This window comes from Drosophila obscura, unplaced genomic scaffold, assembly GCF_018151105.1.
Source record: "Drosophila obscura isolate BZ-5 IFL unplaced genomic scaffold, ASM1815110v1 contig_1, whole genome shotgun sequence".
NCBI lineage: Eukaryota > Metazoa > Arthropoda > Insecta > Diptera > Drosophilidae > Drosophila > Drosophila obscura.
This window is the reverse complement of record NW_024542679.1, coordinates 7,317,651-7,330,279: the sequence shown is the minus strand read 5'-3', so window position 1 is coordinate 7,330,279 and position 12,629 is coordinate 7,317,651. Positions and strand designations below refer to the sequence as shown.

Here is a 12,629-nt window from a genome sequence, read left to right as displayed (position 1 = left end):
CAGGGGATATACTATATATGCATATTGTTAGAAATATTTAAATTTTAGAAATTATATTTTTAGTAAGTGAAATATGTGAGGGAGGAACACCAACACGCGTGGAAAATGCCTTTGATTTTTGCCTTGCGCTATGCCGTGCGTTTTAAACGACATTTTACACATTTAGAACTGTCAGAAGACAAAGTGTCGGGTATTTTCTTTCAGAGAACAACCAAAAACAACTACATGAAATGGTAGTTGCTCTTTTATATAAATATCACTAGATCCGAGTATGTATCGGCATGAACGCTATTAAAACTCTTTTGTTGGGCAGCAGCTGCCTTAGAAACATTTTCCAATTTTCCACCAAAAAAATTTGATTGGATTTTAAACTCTTGTGGCGCCATCCGACGACTGCCAGTAGCAACACGTCAACCATTGACATTTTCTGAATGAATTTCAGTTATAAATAAACAGAAAATCAGAGGGCCGGCCGCCTATTAAATATAGACACACCACACACACAAAAAAAAACACATTTAATTCATGCCTAATGCATAATGAAAAAAATGTTTTCACTCCAATTCGTTTGACATTGTTTGAATGGGGAGGCATATGGTTGGGGGATTTTTTGGGGATCTGTACATATAATCATGCTAATTCCACTGAACAAATTGATCTAATTGCAGGTGATGAATGCAATTTGTATAAAATTATAATTAATTGAGGCAGAGAAATAAATTAGATTTAGTCGGTAATTATGCCGATGATTTGTAACAGTGTTTGGTAGGAGATTTCTATGAAATGGAAATGAAATGAAAGCTCTTTATGGCCAAAAACATATCATCATGGACCACTGTAAACATACTAGGGGAAAAGCTTTACATTGCAAGCGCCCTCTGGCGGCTGTGGTGGGGCAGCTTACACTAAAAGCTCGGCAGCAAAAAGCTTTGAATGCTTTCCAGCTCTCTCTCTAGCTGTGAATCGCTGGCGCTGGCTGTAGGCAATTTGTCTGTCGCGTTGCAACATCCCCTCCGACTTCTGAACCTTCGCCCTCCCATGGCTCCATCTCTAACCATCATTAGCCCAAAGAGTGAAAGAGAGAGAGAGTTTGCTGACACGTGCATTCTCCCTCGATTCATTGCTTAGTAAATGCCACCTTTATATCACTCATACGCCGCGTTAGCAATTAATTAGAATCTTTGTTTTCCCTCGTCGTTGCCGTTGCCTACGACAACAACTTGAATTAAAATCTCTGACTTTGGCTGCCGCTCGTTATTCGTTTGTTGTTTTCTCTTGCTGCCTCTGTCTCCCCCTTTCGTGGGTAGGTCACATGTTTGGGCAGTGTGTCCGACGCCGACGTCAGCAGAGTGTCGAACGCTTCTTGGACTTTTCGTTCCATGGATGGGCGCGTCTGGTCGCTACTCAAATTGCAGTCCCTCCAAGACTGTCAGCGTTTTTTACACCCTGCTGTGCCTGTGCCCTACCACCGATGTAATATTATCACATAAATCCATTTTCATTTCCGATGGCTGAACTTAAACATTTCTATAGAAATATTTCACCTGATTTCCACCGTGGAAAGTGGAATTATCGCTGAAATTGTCGGGGGGAACTACTGATATCGCAGCACTTTTATTGTTTTATGCTCTCTTTTGTGCGGTCAGCACTAGGCCGATGGATCGAACCGGTTGTCCAGCTGTCGGTCCAATACCTGGGGCCAATACCTGCCCCACGGCTGATAAGCCACCCCGCTATATAATTTTTATTTATAAAACATAATATCGATAACTAGTTCCATGGCAGGCCATAAAATGTTCGGGCCAATAGACAACACAGCGCGTGGTTTGTCTTTTGATGGCTCATTCGCTCAAGTTGAAACGAATGTTTCCCAGTGCTGAAGTGCCTTTAGAGGGGGGAGAAAGAGATATAGGGATCTAAAGCTCTTACGAAATGGGGAAACCACACTCAATCCAATTTATTAAAATTCTATCTTTGTATCTAATCATTCAGTCGTTATTCCATTAACGTAGCGATCTGTAGCAAGAACGATATATTGTATTAATCTTTTATTCAGTCTATCAACCTTATAATCTAAGGAATATTGAATATCTAATATAGTTTAGGTCATCGATCACCTATTTTAGATGTCTCTATAGCTGTTCATAGTGCACACAGTAAGTCAGTACCAGTCCCAGTTCCAGTCCCAGTTCACACCAAACACATCTTGAAGTGCATAAATTACAAAGTTATTAGAACAAAGTCACCCTTTGCTCAACCCCATCGCCCCATACCCCCACCTGTACCCAGAATTGCCCCAACAAACGGCAATTCTCTCTCGTTAGCACATCTCGTGGTGTCGCTTACAGAACCCCTATCTGGGTCAACTGGTTTTTCGGATTTAATAAGCCCCAACGGGGTGGTTGTCGTAAAAAGGCGTTTAAACATTTCAGCATTTCTAAATAATTATTTAGCAAAACGTTAATTTACGACCTGCTGCACTCGACACGTGCAAAACGGACGCTAACGTCGCCATAGCCAAAGCTGTGTCGCCAGAGAACTCGAGAATCGGAGACCCAGAGAGAACCAGAGAGCAACACTCCAGACCCCAGACGGCACCCATATAGGCATACAATCAGAACCGAATGAAAAGCTGTTTTCAGGTTTTTATTTGCTGCGACTTTGCAATGAAATTACTGACAAGCATTCAAGCATTCAGCTTTCGTTAAAGCGAATACCCCTGCCAATTTAGAGGTACCCTCTACGCTGCTCAATTTTTTAAATTAATTTTATTTTTTTTTGTTATATTGAGTTGTTGCTTTTTGATATCCACAATTCCTTACTAGAATTCCCAGATGCAAAATGTATCTGAAATATACAATATATTTATTGAGAGTGTGTGCGTGTGAGTCATTGAGTGTGAGTGTGCTTTAAATTGCTATTTATAAACGGGGAAGTGAGAAAAGAGCTGAGGGAAACCCATAGAAGAGGCAGCAACCAGCACCCAGCACACAACGGCAGCGACAGCAGCAGTAGAGCTTCGCTTCGCTTCGTCTCGAGTTTGTTTTTGTGTTCTCCCGCTCTCTCTCAGTAGCAGGGCTCATTCATGCACTGGCAAGCGCCACTCATTGCTTGTCTCTGTGTGTGCGTGTGTGTGTGTGTGGTACTCAGAAGCGCACACACAGATACACAGCCACACATCCACAAACACAGGGAGAGCGAGAAGCAGTGGCCGGCGCACGTGGTAGCGAAACGTGATAACACAAAATACAACAACTGACAACAAAACAAACAGAAAACCTGACAACGTTGTCGCTGCCTCAGTCGCTGCCCCAGTCTCTGCCTCCGCCTCGGCTGGCGTCGCTGCCACTGGCTATGCCTGTGTCTGTGTCGCTTTTCCGCATCGTCTGCCTGTTGCCGTTGCCGTTGCCTGCCATTGGTTCCGGCCATTTGGCACATAAGCCCGGCCAATGGGCATCGACCGTGGGGCATCCTGGTGCCATTGGCAGGAGCCGTGGAGCCGCGGAGCCGAAGCAGAAACTTGTTGACTTGTTGCTGTCTCTCGTCGCTTAAAATAGTCACACTGCAGTTGAGCTCTGCGGGGCGAATACACTACGCCCAATACCCGATGTTGGATTTATTCAACCGTTTGAAATCACCTGTTCGACTCCATCAATAAGTGTGTGGGGGGGAGGGCGTACACAGGTGCACAACTGATTGGGAAAGGTTATGGAGGGCGGGTTTTCTTTTGACCAAACAGTAGAAAGCAATGCAAAAAGCGATTTTATGCTACAGAAAGGAAATATAAATGGAAGGGTTTTCCACAGATATTTATAGATTCGGGAATATGTGATGGGTTTCTGCTAGGAGGGGGGACTATAGGGTATGAAAATAGTAACAGTATAGGGAATACACTTTAAAGCATTATTTTTAATTGATAAAAAGATCAAGTATACGCTTTGTATGACGCATATTGCGCAGTGGCTCCCACTTATGGCCATTCCCCGTTGAGATGTGACCACACACACACACACAAGGGAGAGAGAGAGTGTAGGGGGACTCCCACGCCCCCGCTGCCACCTCATGACTTGGCATTTAATCAGCTTGCGGCAAAGAGTCGCATTACATTACGCATACGTCACGTGTTGCACACGCATCAATGCCACCCACAGATTGGCACCAACAAAAGGCCACGCACTTGTGATCCATGGGGCTACAGTGGCGCCTGCATAAAGTGTCCGACGAAAGCAGGCACTACTGTGCCTGGATACTGTGGCTGGGTGGGTGGTGCGGTCAAGCCGCACTGTAACTGCAGCGTGAGAGCGAGAGAGAGGGAAACGGGGTGGAATGAGAGCGAGATAGCTTTGGAAATTTTTCTAGATTTTTGTCAAAGTGATTTGTATCTGTATCTGTATCTGTATCTGTATCTGTATCTGTATCTGTGTTTCTGTGAGTGTATGCCAAATGCAAGCGTCGCTTGTCGTTCAACGTGCCCTCTACTGTCGCTCGCTCTCTCTCCCTCGCTGTTTGTTCTCCCTCTCTTTAAATTAATTTTAAGGGTGTATGGGTGGCCGGTGTGTTCGCAACACGTGCTTAGAACTTTGCTAGACAGTGGGCTTTGGGTCATATTGAAATCCGCGTGACTTTGCTGCTGTCCTCAGCTCTCGAGCTCTCGGCTGCTCGGCACTGGGTCTCTCGCAGTCGCAGTCGAAGTCGCAGCTGCTGCTGCTTCTGTCGCTGTCGCTGTCACTGCTGTTGGCTGCTCTGCCAGCGCTGATTAATATATGAATATTTGTTGTTTGTATTCTTAATATATATACATACATATGTACTTCTATATACAAATATTTTTGTTTGATGAAACTGAGAAAACAATTATCGGAGAGCGGGTAGGAATGTATGTAGTGGGCTTCGGTTTTGGTGGACCTCCTCCGCCCTTTACGTAAGCCTCTGACTTAGTTGCAGAAAATTGCACTGAGAGCAGCCCTCTGCTGGCTGTGGCAGTGGCTGAAGCAGCGACTGCAGCTGAGGCAGAGGCAGAGACCCGTAGAATCGGAGACCGGAGACCCTGTCTATTGGATCGGCGGCCGGCATTCGGTCGTATCGCGTTCTCATGTGAAAATCATTGTCGCCGGTTGCTCCGTGCTCCTCCTCTTTGAGCGTGAATCAAACAAAATCGAAACAAATCGATCAATTGTTTATAACATTTAAGGGAAAACGCAACCAAAACTAAATGAATCTAAATTGATTTCGCCATAGGGAAAGAAATGTTCTAGAAAGAAGTTCCACCAAATGGAAAATAAATCTATTTCCTATATGTGCAAATAATAATAATAATCATTTTCAAGTGCAACAATTGTGAAATCCAACCAAAGTGTGTGCGTGTGTGTGCAATAACAAAACTATAAAAAGAGAGAGAAAGAGAGAGAGAGCGAGCGAACGAGAGAGTGCTCTTATCAATGAGCGCAACGAATGATCTCTTTTTGCATCCAGCGGCATCAAAGTTACGGATCCAATTTCCAAAATGTTTTAATTTTATTTTTTTTGTCTAATTTCTAATACAACAAACAAAACAAAAACAACAACAACAAAACAAAACCCCAGAAAACAATCGACAAACAACAGAAAACAAGAAAATATATCTTATTTGTTATGCAGCAGCAGAAATAAGAGAATAAGAAAAGGTATTACCCACGAAAAAGGCTGAACGGAATAGCAGTAAAAGAGAGTGTTATGTTTCAATTGATTTGGCACATAATAATTTATTTTTTGTATTGATTTTTTAAGTTGATTAAATCCAGACTCCGAAAAGAAAAGATTACAGAACAAGAAAATGTCAAATGGAAAAGCTTTTGCCGTAATTGAAGGCCATTCCAAGTTGTTGTATAAAATGCAGTATTATTATTGATTGAATTGATTGAAAGCGGGAAAGCAAAAGCAAATGCAATAGCAAAATATCGCACAGAAATGCCTTTTCTTATTCCTTATGGTCATACGATCATCAATCTCTATATAGAACAAAAATCAAAGTGCATTCCATTATCACACAACAGCAAGCCACAAACAACAGTCGCAATCATTCACAATCAGACCTTATCGAAGCACCGATCGACAATCGATCGACAATCGCCACTGAAGCATCACCCCCAACATTTGGTATACCTCATGATCATCATCGCCGACAATTGGCTAAGCAGAGAAAACACAGATCTTATTCTGTTGGGGAAATGAATCTAATTTGAGTTTTCAAAATGAAAGCACACTATTTTCAGAGTGTTTCCTACGACAAATAAACGAACACTAAAACTAAAACTAAAAACCTAGCGAAAGTCCAGTGAACAAAGACCAGTGTTGGCTAACAATGCGCACAAGGTTCATATTGCTGAGCAGCAGATACAATCACGTCCAATACAAGGAGGTGATCACCTAAGCTCACAGCCAGAGGCTCTAACAAACCAAAACCAGTGAAAAGTCCCAGCTAAAGAATCTGATAAACCACACAACCCAGTGATCAGTAATCAGTGATCAGTAATCAGTAATCAGTGATCAGTAATCAGTGATCAGTAATCAGTGATCAGTAATCATGTCGTCGGATACGAATTCGTGCGCAAGCTTCTTTGCCCAGGAGCATGCGAATGCCACACTGTCGCAGTACTTCCAGCAGCTCAACTCTCAGGTGGCTGCCGCTGCAGCAGTGGCAAGTGGCGGGGGCTCCAACAATAACAGCAGCAGTAGCAGCAGCGGCAACAGCAGCGGCAACAACAGCAGCGGCAACAGCGACAGTGGCAATGATGGCAGCCTCACGGGTTCCACGGGCACCCTGGATAATCATCGCAGCAGCGTCAGCAGCAATGATTCGGGCAAGAGCAGTGCAGGAGGCGGCGGCGGCGGCGGCGGCGCCAGTGGCAACAGCAGTGGCGTAAACGCCTGGGCCATGCAGCAGCAGCAACAGACGGCAGCCTTGCACCATCACCAACAGCAACAACAACAGCAACAGCAGCAGCAGCAACATTTGCAACAGCAGCAGCAGCAGGCGCATGCACACCAGCAACATGCTGCAGCTGTGGCTGCCGCGCAGATCCAGCAGCAACAACACACACATCACGCTCAACAGCATGCCGTCGCACAGCAGCAGCAGCAGCACCATCCCCATGGACCGCCCCATGGCCACCCAGCACACCCCCACGCCCACTCGCACCCGCACCACAGCCACCCGCAACAGCAGCAGCAGCAACACCACCATCACCAGCAGCAGCAGCAACATGCCATACAGCAGCAACAACATGCCGCCCAACTGGCCCACAACCTCACCTCCGCAGCGGCAGCCCCCTCCCCCAACAACAACAACAACAACAGCGGAAGTGGCAGTGGAAGCACCCACTCAATTTTTGGCACCGGAAATTTTCACTACAAGAGCAACAACTCCTGGACACTGCCGACGCTCACGTACCAGAGGATCTACCAGGATAATCCGCACTACCAGCGGAACGCCTTCATGGATCCCCAGGGAAATGCAGCTGCAGCAGCGGCAGTAGTGGCTGCCGGCTGCAATGTGGCAGCTGTGGCAGCGGCCGCGGCTGCAAATGTTGCCAGTGGCGGCCAGGGTGGCGGCAATGCCAGCTCAAACAGCTCCAGCAACAATCCAGCAGCGGGTGCCAATCCCAACAGCAATGGCGGTGGGAATCCCAGTCAAAATAGTGCCAGCAGCAACAATAATAACAGCAACAACAACAGCACCTCTGTGGAGCATGTGGCAAATGCAGTGGCAGCGGCAGTGATCGTCAACGAGCATCAGAATCATTTGAACAGCCTCAAGGCGAGATTTCAGCCATCTAGCTCAGGTGAGAGGGGGGATTGATGATTGGGAAGCTATCATAAAAATGGCAAATGGAAAGAAAGTCGGTGAGAAATGCGTCCTCGTTCAATGGGACAATGTGGATGTGTTTTAGGTCAAAGAGAGACCTGCAAAACTGATGAAATTTGTATACAAGTTCAAGTTGTAGCCTGATTCCCTTAATTTAAATTCTCCAACTGCTCAAAATATACGAAATATTTCAGTTTCTTTTGCAAAACTTTCCATTGCGTGAGATCCCTAGAATTCCACTCGCTCTACAATGTAGATGTTGCTCTCCACACTCTGTCTCTGTGTGTGTCTCTATATGTAACCCATTGCCGCCATCCCTTTCATTCCAATAGCTGATATCATCGGACGTCAGCGGCGTAGAACTTTGCGCATTTCCAGCTCAAAGTCAAGAAAGCTTGCGGCGCACACGTGAGTGGACTGACGTCGTCTAAATCGAATGCGAAACGGAATACAAATACAGAATACAGAATACAGATACCTGCATACATGTAACTGCGACTGTCACTGCAGATATATGTGTATCTGTATCTTTGGAATTCTATTCAAGCATTTGTCAGTTCTAATGTCTGCCTTTTTGTCTTATTGCCTTTTTGTCTTTTTGCCCTACCGCAATGAGAATTTCATTACCTTCAACTCAAAGACTTTTTCGTATTTTCGTGTGTGATAAGACTTTTAGGCGACCTATGCCAAACTGCGTTGCAATTCAATTTATTATCAGTCTCTTTCTATTCCGCCCATTTCTCTCTCTATCTCTCTCTCTCTGTCTCTCTCTCTCTCTGTCTCTCTCTCTCTCTGTCTCTCTCTATCTGTCTGTTTTTTTTTTGCATCGTAAGTCATTACATTTTATGGCTGGCAATTAGTGCTAGAAAATTATTTGATATTCCATTAAATTAACCATTTAATGAGAATTATATGGCATGTATGTACACCTGACATTTGAAACGGTCTCTGCCCCAAAAGAGCTCTCTTATTTATTTGGTTCCTTTTCCTGGCCCTTTCAGCGCTTTTGATCTACTTTGTCAATGCATTTGGCACAAATTTTGGTGCTCTTTTTTTTTTTTTTTCTTACTTTCCCCTTTGAAAAGCGCGACTAGGCTACCACCATGCACATCCGTTTCCCTTTTTGTTTCCTTTCACGCTGAGGTCAGTTGGATGATGATGCATTTGGTTTGATTAGATTTCGGAATTAGGCTGATGAGATTTTTTGATGGCAAGTGATGGAACTGTGATGGAAATATGCATAAACCAAATGAATGGCAAATGGGTGGGTGGACTGCACCTACTGTACCCCAGACTTCTGTGTGCCCACCTCCCATTCTATTCATCATTTGAGCTGTGAAATTTCGCTATATTGAATCCACTGGAAATGACCTTTTAAAGGCAGAATGAATAATAATTTGTATGGGCATATTCGTGTGGGCTACGATTGTGGGGGGAAAGCTGTGAGTAAAATGGATAAATGACAGTTTTTGCGGCCTGTGGGTGGGTGGGCCCCCCCATGCACGGAAATAATGTATATATCTGCCAGCCTTGGCTGGCACAATCATTATCATTATTCTATTAATTTACTAATGATTCCTCAAATAAAATTTCTAACATTTTCTATGCTTTCATTTATTTCCAGGTAAGCTTCAATCGACTCTACAAATCTGGAATGGCTCTTGCCTTTTTGTGAATTTTTAAACGTTTTGTTTCTATTTGCCTGGGTAAGCTTTTCATATTCGTATTCGCATCATCCATCGAGGGGGAGAAAATGTGGGTGGGCTCTCGAGCTTGGAAAAAGCACTCACTCACACTCACTCGCACCGAACGCAGCGAAAGCTTTTCGGGCGGCTCAATTCACTCAAAACAAAGCTGCTGCTGGCGTTGACGCTGACGCTTACGCTGGCTTTGGCTTTGCTGCCTGGCCTGCGAGTGTGGAAAATCTACGCTTCCGCATTTGGTGCAGCGGCAGCGCAGCTCACACGAAGCGTGGCGAGCGCACGAAGGCAGATGGAAAGAGATGGAAGGCAGGTCCGAACTTTGGCAGGCTGCGCGAAAGAAAGTAAACAGGCGGAGAATGCGCAAAAAGGCGACAGAGGGAGAGAGCGTGAGAGAGCGGCAGCAGAGCTGCGACTGCGGCTTTAATGCTTTTGGTTTCAAGTTTGGCTTTGACGCTGGCTGCGCAGTCGCGACATTTCGGCTGCTGCCGCTGCTCTTTTCTTCTGTAAGGGGCAGCACCCGCTGCGGCGGTGAGTGGAGGGCATGGGGGGGGTCCCCATACCCACCATCGAAGCTGCGTTGCATGAGGCTGGCCTGGCGACGCCGCGCGCGTTCACTCAGCGTTCGCAGTCCGGCGGCACCGGTTCGTTTCTCGGTCTCTACGGCGCTACGACACTCAAAACCGAACACCAAAAAACCCAAAAAACGGAAGACCACCAACCCGCAATCGTACCGTACCCTGTACCCCGTAACCCCCCCGCACAGCACACTCACTCTCTGCACACAGATGCAAACGAGCCGAAAAGCCCATGAAATACAACAGAAATATACGACGCGTGTCTTCGTCTTTAGCACGGCCTTAGCTTTCGAATTCGAACCCGAAATCGTGCGAACCTGTGAACTTTCGTTTGCCCCCCCCCAAAACACCCACCCATTCGCAGTCCATTCCACCCGAAAGGAGATCCTCCTCCGCCTGGATTACAATGTATTTGTAGTGCAGTGTAAAAGTGAAGTATATGTATGTTCTTCCAAAGAAAAAAAAGAGCAGTTGAAGATCCTTCAAGTGAAATTTATAGAAGGGCAAAAGTTGGAAAATATATCTGAAAAAAGCAAAGATAGAAATTGTATCTTCAATCAAAAGTGAGAGAGCATACATCCAAGTGCCTTATGAGATGCGAAATATATGTACATATACTGTCATAAAAGAAATAAAAAAAAAAAAAATAAAAAAATTAAGGAATATATCACATTCAATATGTATTTTCATAGACTCGCAAACAAGCAGAGGGATTCATAAAAAAAAATCGAGCAACTATCCCCAACAAAAACCACAGCTACAACAACCACAGAAACCAGAACAAGTGCGACGACAATCCAAAAAATAAAAAAAACAAAAAAAAAAACACAAACAAACTAAAAACGCATAGTACAGAAAGAGTATATAGTATTGCTTAGGTTTTCGCTATTACTGTTGCTTTTGTTGCTGCCAAATTCAAGGTCAAACTTTTCTCATCGGCAGCGAGAACCGAACCGAACCCCAGTCCCCAGACCCCAGACAGAAGCAACAACAACAACAAAAGCAATAGCAGCAGCAACGATAACTATGAGTACGCGGAATAGTTGACAACGAAATACAGCAAAAGAGGAGGGCAGGAGAGTAATAATAGAAAAAAAAAGCAAACAAAACAAACAATAGAAGAATTGCGAATGCAAAAAAATAAAACAACAGCAGAGAGCGAAGAAAAACATTTAGTTTGCAAAAAAGCGCTGAGAACTTTATGCCTGTGTGTGACTGGTGTGTGTGTGTGGTGAGAGAGCTTTGAGGGCGCTCAAAAGCTGCTGTGATCGGTTGGGTTTGTGCATTGTTGTAGCTGTGGTTTAAGTGCGGTGATCGTCGCAGAAGAACTGGAAGCGGGGGCGAGCAAGAAGATATACAGCGAGCGCGTGCGTTAAAAAGCTCTGTTAAAATTATAACTTTATTTAATTAATAGCAGGCGCAGCGGCAGCAAAACAACAATGCTTAGGCCTCTGAGAAATTAAAAATAAAAAAAAATATAGTATATTTCGATTAAATTAAATTAAAAAAAAAAACAAATCAAGCTAATTGTGATCTCAGCTATGAGAATGGACTATCAAATGCCCCCGCCAGCATTGGCCCTGCAACAGCAACAACAGCAACATGGCCTGCAACATCAACAGAATCAGCTGCAGTTGTTGCAACAACAACAGCAGCAACAGCAACAACAACAGCAGCAACACCAGCAACAACAGTTGCTGGGCAACATGTCGCAGACGGCGGCCTTGCCACCGCTGAGTAGCCTGCCCCTGCAAGTGGTGCACAATCTGCCGCATTTGCTGGCTGGCAGCACAAGCAACAACCCCAACAGCAACAACAACAACAGTAATGTGAGCAATAATACGGCAAATAACAATCAGAATCTCAACAATGTATGCAACAACAATCTGCTACGCACCAGCATGCAACACCAACAGCAGCAGCAACAGCAGCAGCAGCAACAACAACAGCAGCAACTGCTCAACAATCTCACCAACGGGAGCAATGTTGCCAATGGAGTAACACTGCCACCGCCCACACAATTGTTGCAGCATCATCTGCAGCATTTGGCGCATGTGAATGTGAATACGGCAGCGGCTGTTGTGGCAGTGGCGGCCAACAATCTGCAGCATGCCACCAACAGCAACAATAATAACAACAGTAGTGCAAACAACAACAACAACACACCATTCTCAACCATAACAATCTCAATATTATAATCAACAATCATGCCTCCCTCAACAACAACAACAACAACAATAATAACAATAGCAACAACAACAACAACAATCCAGCAACGCCAAATGCAAATCTCACCACAGCCACGCCCATTGCGAACACCGCCTCAACGGTGGCACAGCAACAGCAGGCGCATGAGAATAGTTTGGTCAACAGTTTAGTGGGTGTGATTAACAACAACAACAACAACAATAGTAACACTACCAACAACAACAACAACAACACCAACAGTAACAGCAACAGCAATGCGGGTGGAGGAGGTGGTGCCAACGCCGACGACAACAATCGCTG

At 44.9% G+C, this 12,629-nt stretch overlaps 2 protein-coding genes across 6 annotated transcripts in view; both read left to right on the top strand.

Annotated features, from left to right (window-relative positions):
• The window catches only part of LOC111072208 (hepatic leukemia factor), a 56,568-nt gene that overhangs the window by 33,786 nt on the left and 10,153 nt on the right, over positions 1–12,629 (top strand). The window contains exon 1 of one of the 5 annotated variants that reach the window (XM_022363925.2): positions 6,459–7,820. The exons of 3 other annotated variants lie outside the window; for them this stretch is intronic. In XM_022363925.2, coding sequence (XP_022219617.2) covers positions 6,563–7,820 — 1,258 coding nt within the window. In that variant the 5' untranslated portion in view covers positions 6,459–6,562. Of the gene's footprint in view, positions 1–6,458; positions 7,821–12,629 lie in introns of those variants that run through there. One more of the 5 variants, XM_022363926.2, reaches the window with a different exon arrangement.
• Positions 9,744–12,406, top strand: LOC121404118 (probable serine/threonine-protein kinase cdc7). The gene has a single exon (XM_041592942.1). The coding sequence runs from the start codon at positions 11,663–11,665 to the stop codon at positions 12,317–12,319; it is 657 nt and encodes a 218-aa protein (XP_041448876.1). The 5' UTR covers positions 9,744–11,662; the 3' UTR covers positions 12,320–12,406.